Source organism: Rhinoderma darwinii, chromosome 2 (assembly GCF_050947455.1).
Source record: "Rhinoderma darwinii isolate aRhiDar2 chromosome 2, aRhiDar2.hap1, whole genome shotgun sequence".
NCBI lineage: Eukaryota > Metazoa > Chordata > Amphibia > Anura > Rhinodermatidae > Rhinoderma > Rhinoderma darwinii.
Genome location: NC_134688.1, coordinates 124,230,035 through 124,247,599, shown reverse-complemented (window position 1 = coordinate 124,247,599; position 17,565 = coordinate 124,230,035). Strand labels below are relative to the sequence as shown.

At 41.9% G+C, this 17,565-nt stretch overlaps 1 protein-coding gene across 4 annotated transcripts in view; it reads left to right on the top strand.

Moving 5' to 3' along the window:
- COG3 (component of oligomeric golgi complex 3) overlaps positions 1-17,565 on the top strand; it is a 73,980-nt gene that overhangs the window by 10,214 nt on the left and 46,201 nt on the right. For 3 of the 4 annotated variants that reach the window (XM_075852262.1, XM_075852264.1, XM_075852265.1), the window contains exons 7-13: positions 351-476; positions 4,474-4,557; positions 9,325-9,368; positions 10,795-10,921; positions 11,165-11,256; positions 13,417-13,556; positions 15,447-15,607. In XM_075852262.1, coding sequence (XP_075708377.1) covers positions 351-476; positions 4,474-4,557; positions 9,325-9,368; positions 10,795-10,921; positions 11,165-11,256; positions 13,417-13,556; positions 15,447-15,607 — 774 coding nt within the window. The remainder of the gene's footprint in view (positions 1-350; positions 477-4,473; positions 4,558-9,324; positions 9,369-10,794; positions 10,922-11,164; positions 11,257-13,416; positions 13,557-15,446; positions 15,608-17,565) is intronic. The other variant, XM_075852263.1, reaches the window with a different exon arrangement.

Genomic DNA, 17,565 nt, shown 5'->3' with positions numbered 1-17,565 from the left:
ATGGACGCGGCGTTCAAGCGCCTGCACCAGCCGTTACGGCTGAAATTACGGGGATGTTTCCTCCTGAAAACATCCCCGTAATTTCAGCCGTTACGGACGCTGTCGTGTGAACATACCCTAAAGAGTAGCTGTGGTTTCAGCAAACTTCTCACCGTGTGGATAGGTGATCATTGCCAATTTTGGGAATACTCCTTTAAATAGATGAATTTCTAGAGCTGTATTTGACAAGACCTATTCCCCTTTATATTCTGTGTATTTATCATATATGAAGGAAGGCTACATTTAAAGGTCTCCAAAATGTCTCTTGCAAAATATGCCAACTTTTTTTTTCTTCCATATTTGACATGCAGCCGAATTATAAAGATTATCCGGTTTATCTGGCAAAGTTTAAGCAATGTCTTTCTAAAGCCATGCACCTAATGAAGACCTACACGGTGAACACGCTACAAAACCTCACCAGTCAACTCATGAGACGGGTATGTGCAGAATTGTATGGAGTGGAATGGAGATTTGATGGTTTAGATGTAGATTGTAAGTTCATAAGGACAGGGCTCGCTTATGTCTCGTCACTGCCATGTTCTACTGCCCCTTATAAGCAATACCCGTCAATATGTAGGCTTTAATGGATGGCAGCGATATATTAAAGTTATTAAGTCCGTAAAACTTTCTCTATCGATTTGTATATGGCTGACGGTTTTTAAGTAGAGCTGTGGAATTATTTAGGACCTCTTTCACACAAGCGTATGTGTCTGTGTTTTTCAGTGTGTAATATGGAATTTTGTTCTATGTGGCTATTGACATAGGAGCAACATGCTATGATCTTCTGTGTACCACTATATACTCGTGTTGTGTATGTACCAAAATGATATTAGTGGGAGTGGGGAGTGAGTGGCTGGTTTGGGGAAGGGTTTTTGGTCTGCGTTTTAAAACACAAATTGTGAGTTTATAAAAAAACATGCACTACTTTCATCTGTTTTGCAGATGATAAGCGCCCACTGAAGTCTATTAAGTTCTCCTTGTGTCATCAAAATAGTAACTCTCTGTTTCTAGAAGACAGCCCATTAGTATTACAAATCTGTACCGCTGATGGTCCACTGATGCAGTATGATCCATAATTCGGTTATATTGAGGATCTGTATTACACACGTGTACAAATAAACTTCTGTGAAACAGACCTTAACCACTTGCGGACCGCCCATAGACTATAAGCGTCCGGGCGGTCAGCATTTAACTCTGCAGGGCCGTTCTATAACGTCTTGCAGAGTTAGCATGTTTGCCGCTCCCCAGCCGCATTTTGCTCCGTGATACTGCTGTCTCTAGACCGCTGTATCACGTAACTTTAACCGGAGACCATTCAGCCGCCTCCCAGCCTCAACTGCCTCCCAGCCGCCCAGGAAAAAACAACACGTTCGGCAGTATAGTGGCGCTGATTTCAACGCGGTTGCCACAACAAAATCAGCGCCAAAAGACTCTGTGTGAACTGGGCCTTAGGGTGATGTTAGATGTGGCGGATTCACTGCAAATTTTACCTGTGGATTTGCGCCGGCAAAGTCTGCAGCGGATTACAGTACAAGGCAAGTAGATGAGATTTTACAGAACTCCTCTGCATGCTGCAGACATTTTACACGGCAGATCTTCAAATCTTTGATATGTCGTTAAATTAATACCTTGGGGTCTACTTTCCATAAAATAAGCATTTTTGGGGTGTCCAAGGGGTTTTCCAGTCCACAAAAATTGATGGCTTATCCTCAGGATAAGCCATCAATATCTGATCAGTGATGGCCCGTCTCCCCGCAGCCCCGCTGATGGGCTGTTTTGAAGGGGCCGCGATGCTCGTACGATCGTCGTTTCCCCTTCATTTCCTTTACAGCTCACCCTGTGAATCGCGGAAACACTTGTAGCGGCGGTTCACAGTATTAGGCCTAATTCAGACGAGCGTGTTCGGTCCGTGATATACGGTCTGTATGTCGGCCACATTTCCTGGACCGAACACACTGCAGGGAGCCGGGCTCCTAGCATCATAGTTATCTATGACGCTAGGTGTCACTGCCTCTCCACGGAACTACTGTCCCGCACCGAAAACATGATTACATTACGGGACAGTTTTACCGCCCGAGGCAGTGACTCCTGGCGTCGTACATAACTATGATGCTGGGAGCCCGGCTCCCTGCAGTGTGTTCGGTCCGGTAAATGCGGCCGACACACGGACCGCATACCACGGACCAAACACGCTCGTCTGAATTCGGCCTTACAGTATACACTTGAATGGGAGAAGGCTGTAAAACTGAACCGCCAGTGTGTCCGCGATTCACAGTGTGAGCAGTAAAGGAAATGGAGTGGAAGCAGCGCTTGTATAAGCATTGTGGCCCTTTCAAAACAGCCGATCGGGGGTGTCGGACCCTGACCGCTCAGATATTGATGGCCTATCCTGAGGTTTATGGACTGGTAACGTCACAACATCTGTGATGGTCGTATGGTGTCAGTGAACCAACTTTGGAAATTCTTTCTCTAAAAGCCAGTTTGCGCACCATTCATTGTAACCGCCACCTTGCGCCCAGCGTGTAAGAAATGCACAGATACTTGGTATCGTTGAAGTTGGCAGAAGTGGCCAAATATGTATTCGGGTGTATTTACCCAGTGGCATGCACCAGATGTAAAAAAAAAAAAAAAAAAAAAAACACCTAAAATCACACATTCACATTTTTTCCAACTTTTTTTTCCATTTTTCCTTCCATTTTTACACAATATGGAAGCCCAATATGTTCTGGGAAAAACAAAACCTAATACATGTAGGTTGGAAAAATAATAGATCAAAAATTTCCTTTTTAAATTGGCACATGGCTAAAACTTAAAAATGGGCCTGGTCAGGAAGTGGTTAAAGGCTTTGTACACCTTTTTAAAAAAGTTTTTTTTTTTAATACAATAAAGATGTGTATCGGTGTATTTGGTTCAAGTTTGTAGATACTTTTTATTTTAAATTATTTTTACTTTTTGTCATGGAGCTGCTTTGTATACTGTATATACGACCGCTGTATCTAGCGCTGAGCCCTGAATCCTTCAGGTCAGCGGGACTGACCAGTTCAGTGGATCCTGCGTGTCCGATCCACCTGTTATCGATCACATCTAAGTAATGAATTTGGATGTGATCGGTAAGGCTGGGTTCACAAGAGCATGTTACGTCCGTAATGGACGGAACGTGTTTCGGCCGGAAGTACCGGACCGAACACACTGCAGGGAGCCGGGCTCCTAGCATCATAGTTATGTACGATGCTAGGAGTCCCTGCCTCGCTGCAGGACAACTGTCCCATACTGTAATCATGTTTTCAGTACGGGACAGTAGTTCCACGGAGAGGCAGGGACTCCTAGCATCGTACATAACTATGATTCTAGAAGCCCGGCTCCCTGCAGTGTGTTCGGTCCGGGACTTGCGGCCGAAATACGTTCCTTCCATTACGGACGTAACATGGTCGTGTGAACCCAGCCTTACAGCTCAATCCTGCGTGTCAGAGATACGCAGGACCCGCTGTCACTGAATTAGTCAGTGACGCTGACTTGACAGATTCAGGTCTCAGCGCTATATACAGCTGCTCTATATACAGGATACAAAGCAGCTGTATCTCAAAAAGTAAATTATTTTTTTAATAAAATGTAATTACAAAGTGCACCAATCACAGTAATACACATTCTATTAAAAAATAAATAATGTTTTCAATGGTGTACATAGCCCTTAAGGATATTTAGGAAATTTCATACAAAGTAACTAATTGTTTTTTTAAGAATTACTTCTTTCTGCCGCATTACAGTTAAAATATATAAGGCGTCTGCAAATCACAAACTGTAGTCGTTGGGACTGTAGAGCTTCTTTAAGAACTCGTACCCATTTGTCTCCTGACTTGGAGATTATTGGAATCTCTCATTCACTGCATTGGGACTGCAGTGCATGCGTCTCCTTCGTCTTATAGATTGGTGGGACTCACAGGGCAAAGGCTCCCACTCATAACCTCTTCGGACATGTCTCAGGGATATGTTAAACCTTCACTTTAAGGGAGCAATTGTAAAAACACTGGGGGGAATTTAAGACCAGCATTTCATACGACAGCCTTAATCTAAATTGCGCTGCAGTAAGATGTGACTAGTTTATTAAAAGGAGCACGCTTCTTAATAAATTAGGCGCATCTCTGGCCAACTGTGCGCCATAAAGTCAAATCTTAGCCAGCTATGAGCTGTTTGAGATTTGCGCTGTAATTTACACCAACTTCTTGTGTAAATTATAGTAAATTTGTTGGGCCGCGGGTGGCCCCGCTCCTCCCGCTTGTAGGTAAAATGACGTGAGCAGCATAAATTACCATATTGAAGTACTCCACTGCCTGGAAAGTGACCATCTCCTTTTAGATGTTCTACATGCACTTTTAAATGTGTTGATAATTTTTTATATTTCTGAATAAAACTAATATTTTGTATTTTCTTTCTCAGCAGGATCCATCAACTGCGCCACATTCTGACAATGCTTTCACATTATTTTATGTCAAGTTTAGGGGAGCAGCTCCGAAGGTCAGGGTAAGTTTTCTTTAGTTTCTACATTTGTTTCTGATATAGCATATAAAGTAAGCATGTTTTTTTTAATGCAATAAGGAGAAATGCATATCATTTTATTTATTTTTCCCCCTACACTATATGGCCAAAAGTATGTAGACACCTGACAATCACATCTATATGAGATTGTCATTCCTTACCAAAACCATGGGCCACCTTTTACGGTTATATCCAATCCCGGCCAATGCAAGCTGGTGTCAGCAGTAAAAAATAGCCAGAACCTGCCAGGTATGGTGCAGACTCTGCTTCTTCGCCCGCACCATGTTGACAGAGCACGCTTTTGTTGTCCAGATATGGTGGATGACACTAAGGGGTTAATACCGCACGTGTTTTAGGCCTTAAATGACTATAACATTTCAATCAACTTATGCTAATTTATTAGTGTACCATATGTATATCAACTTTGTAATTTACTTAGTTAAAATTAAGTTGTTTTACCATGCAAATTCTCTGTGATGTTACTGCGACTAGGTATCTCTTCCTGTAATCTGCTATCCACCCCCTGTTGTCACGCAAAATCTGTCACTAGATACAGAGGAGATGAACTGCAGGAAGTAGGGTATGTCTCTTCACTGCCTGCCTATAGAAGTTTATAGAATGGGGAGCAGGAGGAGAAGGCAGGGAGAGAAAGACAGACACCTAAACGCTGTCCGTAGAAGTCTGTGGAGGTGGGAGCAGAAAGGAGACACAGGCCGCAGGTACGAGTTATTAAATCTCACCCCAGTGCTGGATTCTCAGCTACACTGCTCATTACTGCCGTATAATCTCCTTCATAATACCGTTTTTTGCTGGGCTTACTTTTTTTCACGGTTTATTGTGCGGTAAAAATAACGAGTTAACTTTTTTATTCTATGGCTCGTTACGATTTTCAGTGGTACCAAAAGTGTATTTTTGTGTTTTGTTGAGAAACTTTTTTTTTTTTTGTTTCTCTAGGGGACTTGCTGTAGTGATCATCTTACATACTGTTTTGGAATACAAATATATGTCATTATAACACTGACAGGCAATCTATTAGGCTCTGCCATGGCCTAATGGGTAGAAACTCGTAACAGACCTTGTTGGCCTTTGTTAGGCCCTCCCAGGTGTCGTGTTAACCTATCGGCGCACCGCAATCAAGGCATAGGCTGATAGAGGGAGCTTTCTTCTTCTGTCAAACACATTAGATGTTGCAGTCACTATTAACAGCGGCATCTAATTAGTTACACTACCAGAGACCAAATTCATTGGTCCCTGATCAGTGCCTTGATTCCTAAGGCTGTCAGCAACAGCCTGGAAATCTGGATTGAACAGCGCATAGTCCTCACTCTTCTTCTAAAGTGCTGCCATAATAAAGTCGCACATTAGAAGTCCCCTGAACAGGCACCTGAAAAACCCTGTATAGCGGTCATCAAGTGGTTAAAATCCATGAGCTCCTCAGTGTGATCTTCTTTACTACCAATGTTTGTCTATGGAGATTTCATGGCTGTGTATTTGACTTTATTCACCCATTTGCAATCTGAGTGGCTGAAACACCTGAAATCAATATTTAGGAGGGCTGTCCACATACTTTTGGCCCTATAGTATATGTGCGCTACAATTACCAGATTTTGTTGGACTATAGGATGCACTGGACCATAAGACGCAGCCATAATTTGAAGCATAAAAGAGAAAATTTTTATTTCTTTTTTTTTGTGCTGTACATTTTCTATGGGTAATATTCAGGCGATATTACAGATACAGTACCACAGTGATGCCAGCCACAGTGCCCCAGTACAATGCCAGCCACAGTGATGCAACATATTGACCGCTCTAGTGTCCTCACCCTCCCCTGAACTCAGCAGACATCAGAGGTATGGAGAGGCAGGGGTTAAGTGATGAATTTGCTGTGCTGTGTATCAGAGGGGCGTGGCTAGAAGGTCCTTGCAGATCAGGACCTGCACAGATTTACTGTGCTGTGTGTACAAATGTCTGTTATTTGCTCATTGAACAGTGAGATGACAGAACCCTGTGTGTATTATGTGACTGTCAGTGAGCAGATATCACAGAGATCTTTTACACACAGCACAGGACATGCGGCTTCCATTACACTGCACTGCAAGGACCTTTGAATCACAGGGCTCAAGTCTCCTGCTCCTTCATACACTGGCATCTCCCTGCATTTGGACTGTTGGGTATGTTCACACGGCCTATTTTCGGCCGTTTTTCAGGCCTTAACACCAGAAAAACGGCAGAAAAATCGGAAGCAGAACGCCTCCAAACATCTGCCCATTGAGTTCAATGGGAAAACGATGTGCCTCGTTTTTTATGCGTAAAAAAAAATGGCCGTGAAAAAGAAGTGCAGGTCACTTCTTGGGACGATTTTTGGAGCCGTTTTTCATTGACTATCGAAAAAAGCTTAAAAAATGGCTGTAAAAGACGCCGCGAAAATCGCAAGTGGCTTAAAAAATGTCTGAAAATCAGGAGCTGGTTTCCCTTGAAAACAGCTTCGTATCTTCAGACGTTTTTGACTCAGCGTGTGAACATACCCTTGCATGAACCAGAAGATTAGAGCACAGTTTTTAGGACAAGAAGTGCATCGAATAGTCTGAAAAATACAGTATATTGTTATTAGTTATAAAATCTTATCCATTCTTTGTTTTTAAATCCTTAGTCTGATTCTTGAGAAAATTATTTGTTTTGACACTTGTTTGTGTATAGTTACAAATATTGGGGGAATTTATGAAGAATGGTGTTTCAGACGCCAGTCTTTATCTAAATTTGCGCTGGAGTAAGATGCGCCTACTTTATTAAGACCCCTTTTTAACCATTTGTGGACTGCGCATAGATTATAAACGTCTAGGTGGCCCACAATGAAGTCTGCAGGGACGTTCCAGATTCACACTGTTTGCCGCCCTGTAGCGGACTTTGGCTCCGTGATACAGCTGTCTCTAGACCGCTGACATAACGGAGCCCTGCCCAGAGACCAATCAGAAAGGTCTCTGGGCATGTGATCATTGTAACAACCTGTCTCAATGATCACTAGACTTTCCCCTTCGGCAAGTCAATGAATTGTCTGGAAAAAAATAGAAGGCGAAAATCTTTTATATGTCACTAAACAAATACCTTTGGGCCTAATTTCCTAAAAAGAGTCATTTTGGGGGTGTTTTCAGTGTTTTGGCACCACACAACATCTGTAATGGTCGTATCATGTTAACAAACCAGCTTTGGAGAGTTTACTCTCAAAACCAGTTTGCGCACCCTTCATTGTAAGCTCCGACTTACGCCCAGCGTGTAAGAAATGCGCACACATTTGGTATAGCGGAGTCGGCAGAAGTTAACAAATATGTTTACAGGTGTGTTTACCCAGTGGCATGCACCAGATGTCAAAAACATCACCTAAAATGACATATTCACATTTATTTTTTTATTTATTTCACATTTTTTCTTTTTAAATTTTTTTTTTCTTTTTACACAATATGGAAGCCCAACATGTACCTAGAACAAGACCAAACGCATGTAGGTTGGAAGAGTAATAGAAGAACAATTTGCTTATAAAGAGGCTCTGTCACCACATTATAGGTGCCCTATCTCCTACATAAGGAGATGGGCGCTGTAATGTAGGTGACAGTAATGCTTTTTATTTAAAAAAACGATCTTTTTTCACAACGTTAGGAGCGATTTTGGTTTATGCTAATGAGCTTTCTTAATGCCCAAGTGGGCGTACTTTTACTTTCGACCAAGTGGGCGTTGTACAGAGGAGTGCATGATGCTGACCAATCGGCATCATGCACTCCTCTCCATTCATTTACACTGCACTAGCGATAGATATATCGCTATGTGCAACCTCATACACAAGCCCTAACATTACTACAGTGTCCTGATAATGAATACACATGACCATCCAGCCTGGACGTCATGTGTACTCAGAATCCTGACAAGTCTGACTCTTTTCTGTGAGATTCCAGCAACGGATACGAAATCTCGTTTACCTCCGTGATCTCGCGAGATTTGGTTTCACTTGCCGGAATCTCACAAAAAAAGAGTCAGAAGTGTCAGGATTCTGAGTACACATGACGTCCAGGCTGGATTTCATGTGTATTCATTATCAGGACACTGTAGTAATGTTAGGGCTTGTGTATGAGGCTGCACATAGCGATATATCTATATCGCTAGTGCAGTGTAATTGAATGGAGAGGAGTGCATGATGCCGATTGGTCAGCGTCATGCACTCCTCTGTACAACGCCCACTTGGTCGAAAGTAAAAGTACGCCCACTTGGGCATTAAGAAAGCTCATTAGCATAAACCAAAATTAAACCTAACGTTGTGAAAAAAGATCGTTTTTTTTAAATAAAAAGCATTACTGTCACCTACATTACAGCGCCCATCTCCTTATGTAGGAGATAGGGCACTTATAATGTGGTGACAGAGCCTCTTTAAATTGGCACATGGCTAAAACTTGAAAATGGGCCCGATCAGGAACGGGGGTAAAGCCTCTGGTCAGGAAGTGGTTAATAAATTAGGCGCATCTCTGGCCTTCCGTGCGCAACAAATTCAAACCTACTATAGCTACGAGCTGGGGTGGATTTGTGCAATAATTTACACCAGTTTCTTTGCATAAATTATGGTAAATTGAAAAACTGTTGTAGGAAGAATAATAAATTCCTCCCAATGAGTTGGGTTACCTTGTTAAACATCAGAAATGCTTTGAAATCATGTCCTGTATTCACAACAAATCTGAATAACAGCAGCGACATTCATTTGTGTTTGCCTAGATGCTTATTGAACAAATGGAACAGCGATCAGAGAAGTTACCAGAGTGAGTATTTTAATGGGAATGCATGGAATTAAATGTTCCCCGCAGTGTGGCGGAAAGGTAAAGGAGATTTCCCATGAAGGACATTTATGACATATCCACAGGATATGTCATAAATGTCAAATAGATGCGGGTCCCACCCTGGGGACCCGCACCTACCTCTAGAACGGGGCCCCCTAATCTCCATTCTAGCTTTTTGTGCTCACACTGCCTCCCAGCCACTTACTCATTTCACGGTCGGGAGTTACGAAAACAACGTAACTCGCTGAGCTATGCTGTTTCTGTAACTCCCATAGAACTGAATGGTAGTTACAGAAACCGCATAGCTCACATGCTACGCTGCTTCCGTAACTGCCATTCACTATGGAAATCGGTAAGTGGCCGGGAGGCCGCATGAGCACAAAAAGTTAGATCGGGGTTTAGGGGGCCCCGTTCTAGAGATAAGTGGATATCTCATAAATGTCCTTCATAGGAAAAACCCTTTAACTTTTATTTGATTAAAAACATCATGTGATCTTAGAAATACTTTTTTAGGCAAGAGAAAATAAGTTGAGAAAAAAAAGTAAGACTTCTCTAATGGTCTAGGGTAATGGATGAGTTAAGGCCAGCTTCTTCTCCAATGGTATAGGGAAGTGCAGGGGTTAAAGCCTCCACTGCCCTCAATTCCAGTGTCAATACTTGCTTCCCTGGTGGTCTAGGGTAATGGAGGAGTTAATCCTTGGTGATGATAACTGGTGTCTGTGGTTTATTTACCTGCCCAGCCTCTGACAGGAAGATTAACACGGGGACGGAGAGGACTATCTAGCTGTGATTGAGCGGCTGCGTACTTCTTTCTATGATCAGGCAGAGCACTTCATGAGCACTTTGCCTAATGGGTAAGGGGGCTTTGGCGCCAATGCCCCCGATTTGAGGATGCACAAACTTGTTTAGCAGGATTATTTCTAGGTGGTTGCTTCTATTTCTATTATTTCATCAGTTATAATTGGTCTTCTATATAAAAACTAATGCAGACATAAAAATTGGAGCTGTCGTTGATGGGAACTCCCATCTGCTTTTATTTACTTACCCTATACGGCAAAATTTAAAAGTGCAAGTTTTATATATATATATATATATATATATATATATATATATATATATATATATATGGCTCAAATTAATTTATCTGGGGCCTTATTCATAAAAACTGCAGGGAAAAAGTTTTACTCATAGTAACCAATCGAATACCGGCTTTGATAAGTCTAGGGCACAATTGAAAATGTGTGAACTGAATGTTTTCTATCGACAGCGCTGTCACTTTTTCCTGCATTCCTTTCTATGCATGAGGTCCAAAATATTTCATTTGTGCTATTACGACAAGAAATTACTAGTTCAGCTATTGAAAATTGCACCTGTGGTGACTTCTTTTTTTTGTAATATTATTTGAAAGGTATCAACTACTCCTTGGCGAAATACATCAGTGCTATTTAGATCAGCGGGAAAACTTGCTCAGCCCAAGTATCACCAGCACAATTACAGATCTAACCAGCCAGAACAACAGGGATCACTGCACATTGGTAAGTATAAAATGTGATCGACGAAGCATCGAGGATTATTCATCCCTTTTATTCTGAATATTCTCCCCACTTCTGTGCTTTTCACGGCTCGATATCCTTTGGAACTGTGAAATAAAGTTACAGGAGGTCTATTGATGAAATGGATGGGTCAGCTGTTACCACTGGTTGGGGGATTGATTTCGGGGGCCTACGTATCATTTACTGTTCATGGATTGTAGTTAAATGCCTTTTCTTTGCTTGTAGGTGCGTAGCGGTTGCGCTTTCATGGTCCACGTATGCCAAGATGAACACCAGCTTTACAATGAATTCTTCACCAAACCGACACCTAAATTGGAGTATGTGGTAAATTTGTTGATGTTATTCTGGACTCTGTTCGCTGTCCGTTCTTCATGACAGTATCTGTGTATTTCATGCTGTTACTTCTTTTCAAATTTTGATTGCATTATTAATTCTGATTCCTCCATATGAAATATTCAGTTTCTAGTACAATGTTTGAGTAAAACTTTTTTCCTGTGAACTTTAAATTTATATAAAAATAAAACGCTACTGTAGCTATATTTTTAAATTACAACAGTTATACAGAGCCTTTTAACAAAATCAGTAATACACACCTTATGAATTCCCTGCCATTCCCATGCCCCTGTCTCCCCCTGGTCCTCTGCTAATCTTATTTATCCTGCTCCACCGATATGACAGTACGACATGTGACCGCTGCAGCCAGTGATTGGTGACGCGTCGAAACTGACACGTAATTGGCTGCAGCGATCACGTATCATTGCTGGAGCAGGTACAACCGAAACCGATGGGGAAGCTGTGGCAAGAGATTGGTAAAGTGAGTATGACTGTTTTTTTTTGTTATTTTACATCATTGTAAGCAGTTTTATCCCATGAAATGTTTTTTTAGAGAAACCCTTTAATAAATATAGATTATTTTTTTTTGTTTATTCATAAGGAAATAAGTCTAAGCTTTTATTACCTCCCCCTGTCTGAGAGGGCTTCGTCTAGTAAAAGGGATTTTATGAAAATAATGCTTCATCTCTGTATAAGTTATGCAGCTTTCTAATATAGGGGAAGGAATAGTGAATAAAATGTAACTTATAATTTCACCCATGTAAAATGGAATAACAATGTTAGTATAGATAATACTCTTGTAATATGTAACAAACACAGCAGTTCGTATTCCACTTGGCGAATACTGGGTTTTCGTTCCTTGAATGCACAGCAGGGTTGCTCAGGTTTATTGGAGTTACACAGTGGTATTCTGCCTGTCCCTTAAGCCTATTCATAAACCCTCACTGTTGAAAACACACCGGGCACTCGTTCTGAAAAGAACGACCCTGTTGTCTCCGGAACCTGTCCCTATTACTAAGTACGTTTTCCTAACTAGGGCTCCAGCTCCTACGCGTTTCGCCAGTTAAATACTGGCTCGTCAGGGAGATATTGAGCAGAACGGCTTGACAGATAGTGGGACTGTGGCAGAACGAGTGCCCGGTGTGTTGTCAACTGTGAGGGTTTATGAATAGGCTTAAGGGACAGGCAGAATACCACTGTGTAACTCCAATGATCCCGAGCAACCCTGCTGTGCATTCAAGGAACGAAAACCCAGTATTCGCCATGTTGAATACTAATTGCTGTTTTTGTTACATATTACAAGGGTATTATCTATACTATCATTGTTATTCCATTTTACATGGGTTAAATTTTATTCACTATTCCTTCCTCCTATATATTTGTTTAAAATTTGGAAGCTATAACGGGAACCAGCCCATTGATTACTTACCAATTACTCACCAATTCAACATCTCGGTGTGTTTTTTAGTGAATGGGAACTTACATCCAGAGTCTGAAAACCCTTACAGATGTAAAACTTCTCACAACTGTCTGTCCCTATTTCGGGTGTAACACCGAACCCCTGCAATTCTACTGAACCGAGCTTACAACGCCATAAACCCCTATAGATGACTAGTTTGTAAAACTAGTCTCTTGTATTGTACTTTGTTGAGGATTTTGGGTTTTGAGCTATCTGCGCTAAGTCTACAACAAATACTCCACATGTGACTATGACCTTAGTCTACACTTGTAGTCTTTTAGTTACTAGAAATCTCCTGTACAATCTGGTGAATTTGCTTATGGTACTATGGTCTTGTCTATTAGGCTTCGTTCACATCTGCGCCAGGGTCCCGTTCCGACGTTCCGTCTGAGCTTTCCGTCGGAATGGGACCCTTACTGACACAAGCGCAAAGCAAAGGTTTCCGTTTCCACCACCATTGATTTCAATAGTGACGGAACCGGTGCCAATGGTTTCCGTTTGTCTCCGTTGTCCAAGGGTTCCATCGTTTTGACGGAATCAATAGTGTAGTCGACTATGGAAGCCTGGTGCAGATGTGAACGAAGCCTAACCTGTGAATCTTTGCGACGAGAACTGGAAACTGTTTTGATTTAGTATTTGTTTTGTTAAATTTTATTCTTTATGCATTTTTACTATTTTATTATAGTGAACTTCTGGAGAAATTGTGTCTGTCTCTTTATGATGTGTTGCGGCCACTCATCATTCACGTTGTTCACTTAGAAACACTCTCTGAACTTTGTGGTATATTGAAAATTGAGATGCTTGAAGATCATGTGCAAAATAATGGTAAAGCCTGCTCATATTTTTTCCTCTATTGATGTAAAACCAGCAGGTTGATGAACATAAAGGGGGATTCTAGCCACAAACCCTTATCACCTATCCACTGAAGCACCACCGATGGCCAGAATGCAGGACTCCCATACTTAGGGTGGCGAGGAGGAGATTGAATGGAGTTGCGGTCAAGGATGCACGCTGCAACTCAATTTAATCTCTATGGAAGTGACAGAAGGACTTACCTCAGACAATGCTGAAGGGTACTTCTGAAATTTGTAGAGCCATCATTAACTAAAGGGAGCAATTCATTGAAAATGTTTTCTTATATTTCCTATCAGTGGGACTTTGCTATGGTTGTTTACTGCCACTATCATAATCCAAACTAAAGCATATACCTCTAAAGCTTAGAAGCTGGATATTAAAGTAAAACCTCTTTTTGGGTGGCATTTTGAAGTGGTTATACCACTATTCGAGGTTATGGCATATTGGTAGGGTCTGACCTCTGGGACTCTCACCAATCTGCTTTTAGCTTTTCACATAAATGTAGTTTCCTGCATAGCACACACGCTCTCCTGTCTCCAGCTCTTGCACTGTCCGTGTCAGTGACACCCCCCCCCCCTTGCCATTACACGCCCCCTTGCCAGTTCGGCAAACAAGTACAAGACTGTGTGATCTCTCGCGAGAGATCAGTCTTGTCCTTGTCTGCCGAGAGCTGAAGAGTGAGAGCGTGCGTGCGCACATGCTCTCCTCTGTCCAGCTCTTGCTGTGGCACTGTCCGTAGCTGATTGGACAGTGTCACAGCCATGTTACACGCCCCATTGACGGTACACGCCCCATTGACAGTTCTGGGGGTTATTTAAATATCGGGCGCCAAATATAACGGCACTGATATCTAAAGAACAGAGGAGGGTAGGGAAAAAATGTAAAGTGCTCCAGGGTTTGGGCAGCCCTCCCCATTACATGCTGCACATGTATGGGCAGGTGAAAGGTTCTCTCTAAGGCTATGTGCACACACACTAATTACGTCCGTAAATGACGGACGTATTTCGGCCGCAAGTCCCGGATGTATTTCGGCCGCAAGTCCCGGACCGAACACAGTGCAGGGAGCTGGGCTCCTAGCATCATAGTTATATACGATGCTAGGAGTCTCTGCCTCGCTGCAGGACAACTGTCCCGTACTGTAATCATGTTTTCAGTACGGGACAGTTGTCCTACAGCGAGGCAGGGACTCCTAGCGTCATACATAACTATGATGCTAGGAGCCCGGCTCCCTGCACTGTGTTCGGTCCGGGACTTGCGGCTGAAATACGTCCGTCAATTACGGACGTAATTAGTGTGTGTGCACATACCCTAAAAACTCTTACTTTTGTGTTATATTGTGGGTTGTTTTTTGTTTTTTCATTGACCAGTTTCTGTGTGTGTTAATCGATCTATTTTGTAAAATAACTGCGTACTTCAGAAGCCATGCCTGTACTACTATCAGACACTCTCCTTTTTCCATACTTGGCATATCTTGAAAGTGTTTCGTGAAAACTCTGGAGATACAAATAATATATATATATATATATATATATATATATATATATGTAATTGGTTCACATCGGCATTGCTGGTCTGGTAATACAGTACATATTCATTAAACTCCTGTAGCTATTTTATATGCACAATAAATGATCTCATTGCCTTGGGGCTTTTACAGCGCAACAAATGTAGTAGAGAGTAAATGAATAGTTGACTTTTCCTGTCCACCTTTCAGCTCATATAATGGATGAAAGTGAATATCTTTCCCTGATGTCGTCCATCATCCTCATCATTCATCTATCAATGAATATACAATGAAATTGTTTTGATTTACAAAGCTTTACGATTGCTGTTTTGATTTTCTCTATGTGCTATTTTTAGTTGACCAGCTTGGTGCCTTTGCTGCTATGGTGAAGCAAATGCTAGAAGATGTACAAGAGAGGCTTGTCTACCGGACACACATATACATTCAGACCGATATTCTGGGCTATAAACCTGCTCCTGGGGATCTGGCATATCCTGACAAGCTGGAGATGATGGAGGTATGCTATGCCCCAGTCACCTTATTAACTACTGTACACGGATCAGACATAATATTAAAACCACCTGCCTAATATTGCGTATTACTTGACTGTGCAGCCCAAACACAGCTAGCTACAAGGTGGATGGCCTAGCCTTCGCTTCCCACATGCAATGTGTGTCAATGAGCCTTGGGCGCCTATGAACCTGTCGCTGGTTTGCCTGTTGTCCTTTCTTGGCCCACTTTTGATAGGTACTAACCTGTTGATTTGGAGATACTCTGAACCAGTCATCAAGCCATCACAATTTGGTCTTGTCAAAATCGCTCAGATCCTTGCGCTTCTTTTTCCTGCTTCCAACATATCAACTTTAAGAACTGACTGTTCACTTGCTGACAAGTATATCCGTTTGTGTGAATCCCCATTAGAATAGGAAACTTGAGCGATCTGAGCAACATGAAAAAGGCATTGTCACCGGTTCTAGACCAACTTGGACCAGTTTTTAAAAAACTGACAACCTTGTGTGTTTTTTTTTTTGTGCAATGGTATTGAGAGTAAACCGAGGAAATGCACACAGTGAAAAGTGGATCCTGTGGATGTAAACAACTCGTCGACGTAAGGAGTCATATGAGGATGTAAAAAAAATCGTTCTTACAAACGACTGAATACAATGCCAGCGCTCCAACTGATGTGTCTAAACGCACAATCCGTTGTTCTTTAGCACAGATGGGCTATAACAGCAGACGACCAGTTTGAGTGTCATTGCTGTTTAAGGAAAACAAAAAAGCAAGACTCCAGTGGGCAAAAGAGTGAAAAATGTGATCACTGAGCAGTGGAAAACCATCGATTTCTATTTCACCTTGCTGATGAGAGGGTCAGTATTATGTGCAAGCAGCATAAATCGACAAAATCTTCCAGTCAGGTGTCAACCGTTCAGGCTGGTGGAGTAATGGTGCGGGGAATGTGTTTTTGGCACATCGTGGGTCCTCTGCTACCTGTGGATGGACATTTGAACAGTAGGGCTTACCTAAGCGTTGTGACTGACCAAGTTCATCCCTTCATAGCAGCGGTTTACCCTATGGCAGAAGGACATTTTTAGCTGCAACTGCGAGAAGCTATCCTGTCTGCATGGGCCAATATTCCTGCAGAATGATTTTAACATCTAGTGGACTCTGTCACGATTAATTGCTGCAGGTTTGAAGGCCAAAGGCTGTTCAACGTGCTACTAGATGTCTCTAATAAAGTGGCCATTCAGTGTATATATATTCATGTAGATATGTAGCGCCCACGTATTGTGTAGCTTACGAAGTGGCGCACATATAACATAAGACACATTGTTGAATTAATAAACTTCTCGTAGCAATTAAACAAAAGGAGGACCCCACCCATTAGAGCTTACAGTCTGAGAAGAAGGGATTGTCACAGTAGGTACAAAGTACTGATTTTGAACAGTGAACCAGAGAATTGTATGTATGTTGCGGGTTTTTAAATAATTTTGTACCAGCTAGTCAGATAGCATTTATGCATGCCAACACAAATGTGCAATGCATCATGATGAAAGAGATAGAGGGAAGTTTAATCAAAGAGGAATGGAAAACCTTGCAGTTTTATAGCCTTCATCTGTAGGCAAAGTTCAGGGGCACCAAAAAACTAATTGGTTACTTTCTTCTTAAATTGGTGATCATGTTAGATCAAAGAAGGCTGCCTAGATTAGTAAAATAAAAGGATGCTGACACCTGGGACAGTGTAGCATGTCATCGTGATGGACATGGGTAATCGTGGAACTTTCGACTCATCTCTGTTGGGGAAAAGTTTTTACATTGAGCATGTATAGAAACAGGGCAGGTTGCCTGGTTATATTCCATTCTCCTGAATAAAAGAAAGAGGGGAAAGCTAAAGGACTGACAGATCCACTTTAAATGTAGATCACACCAGAGGAGTCTATCAATTACTAAATTTTTATATGGTTACATATTCAGAAA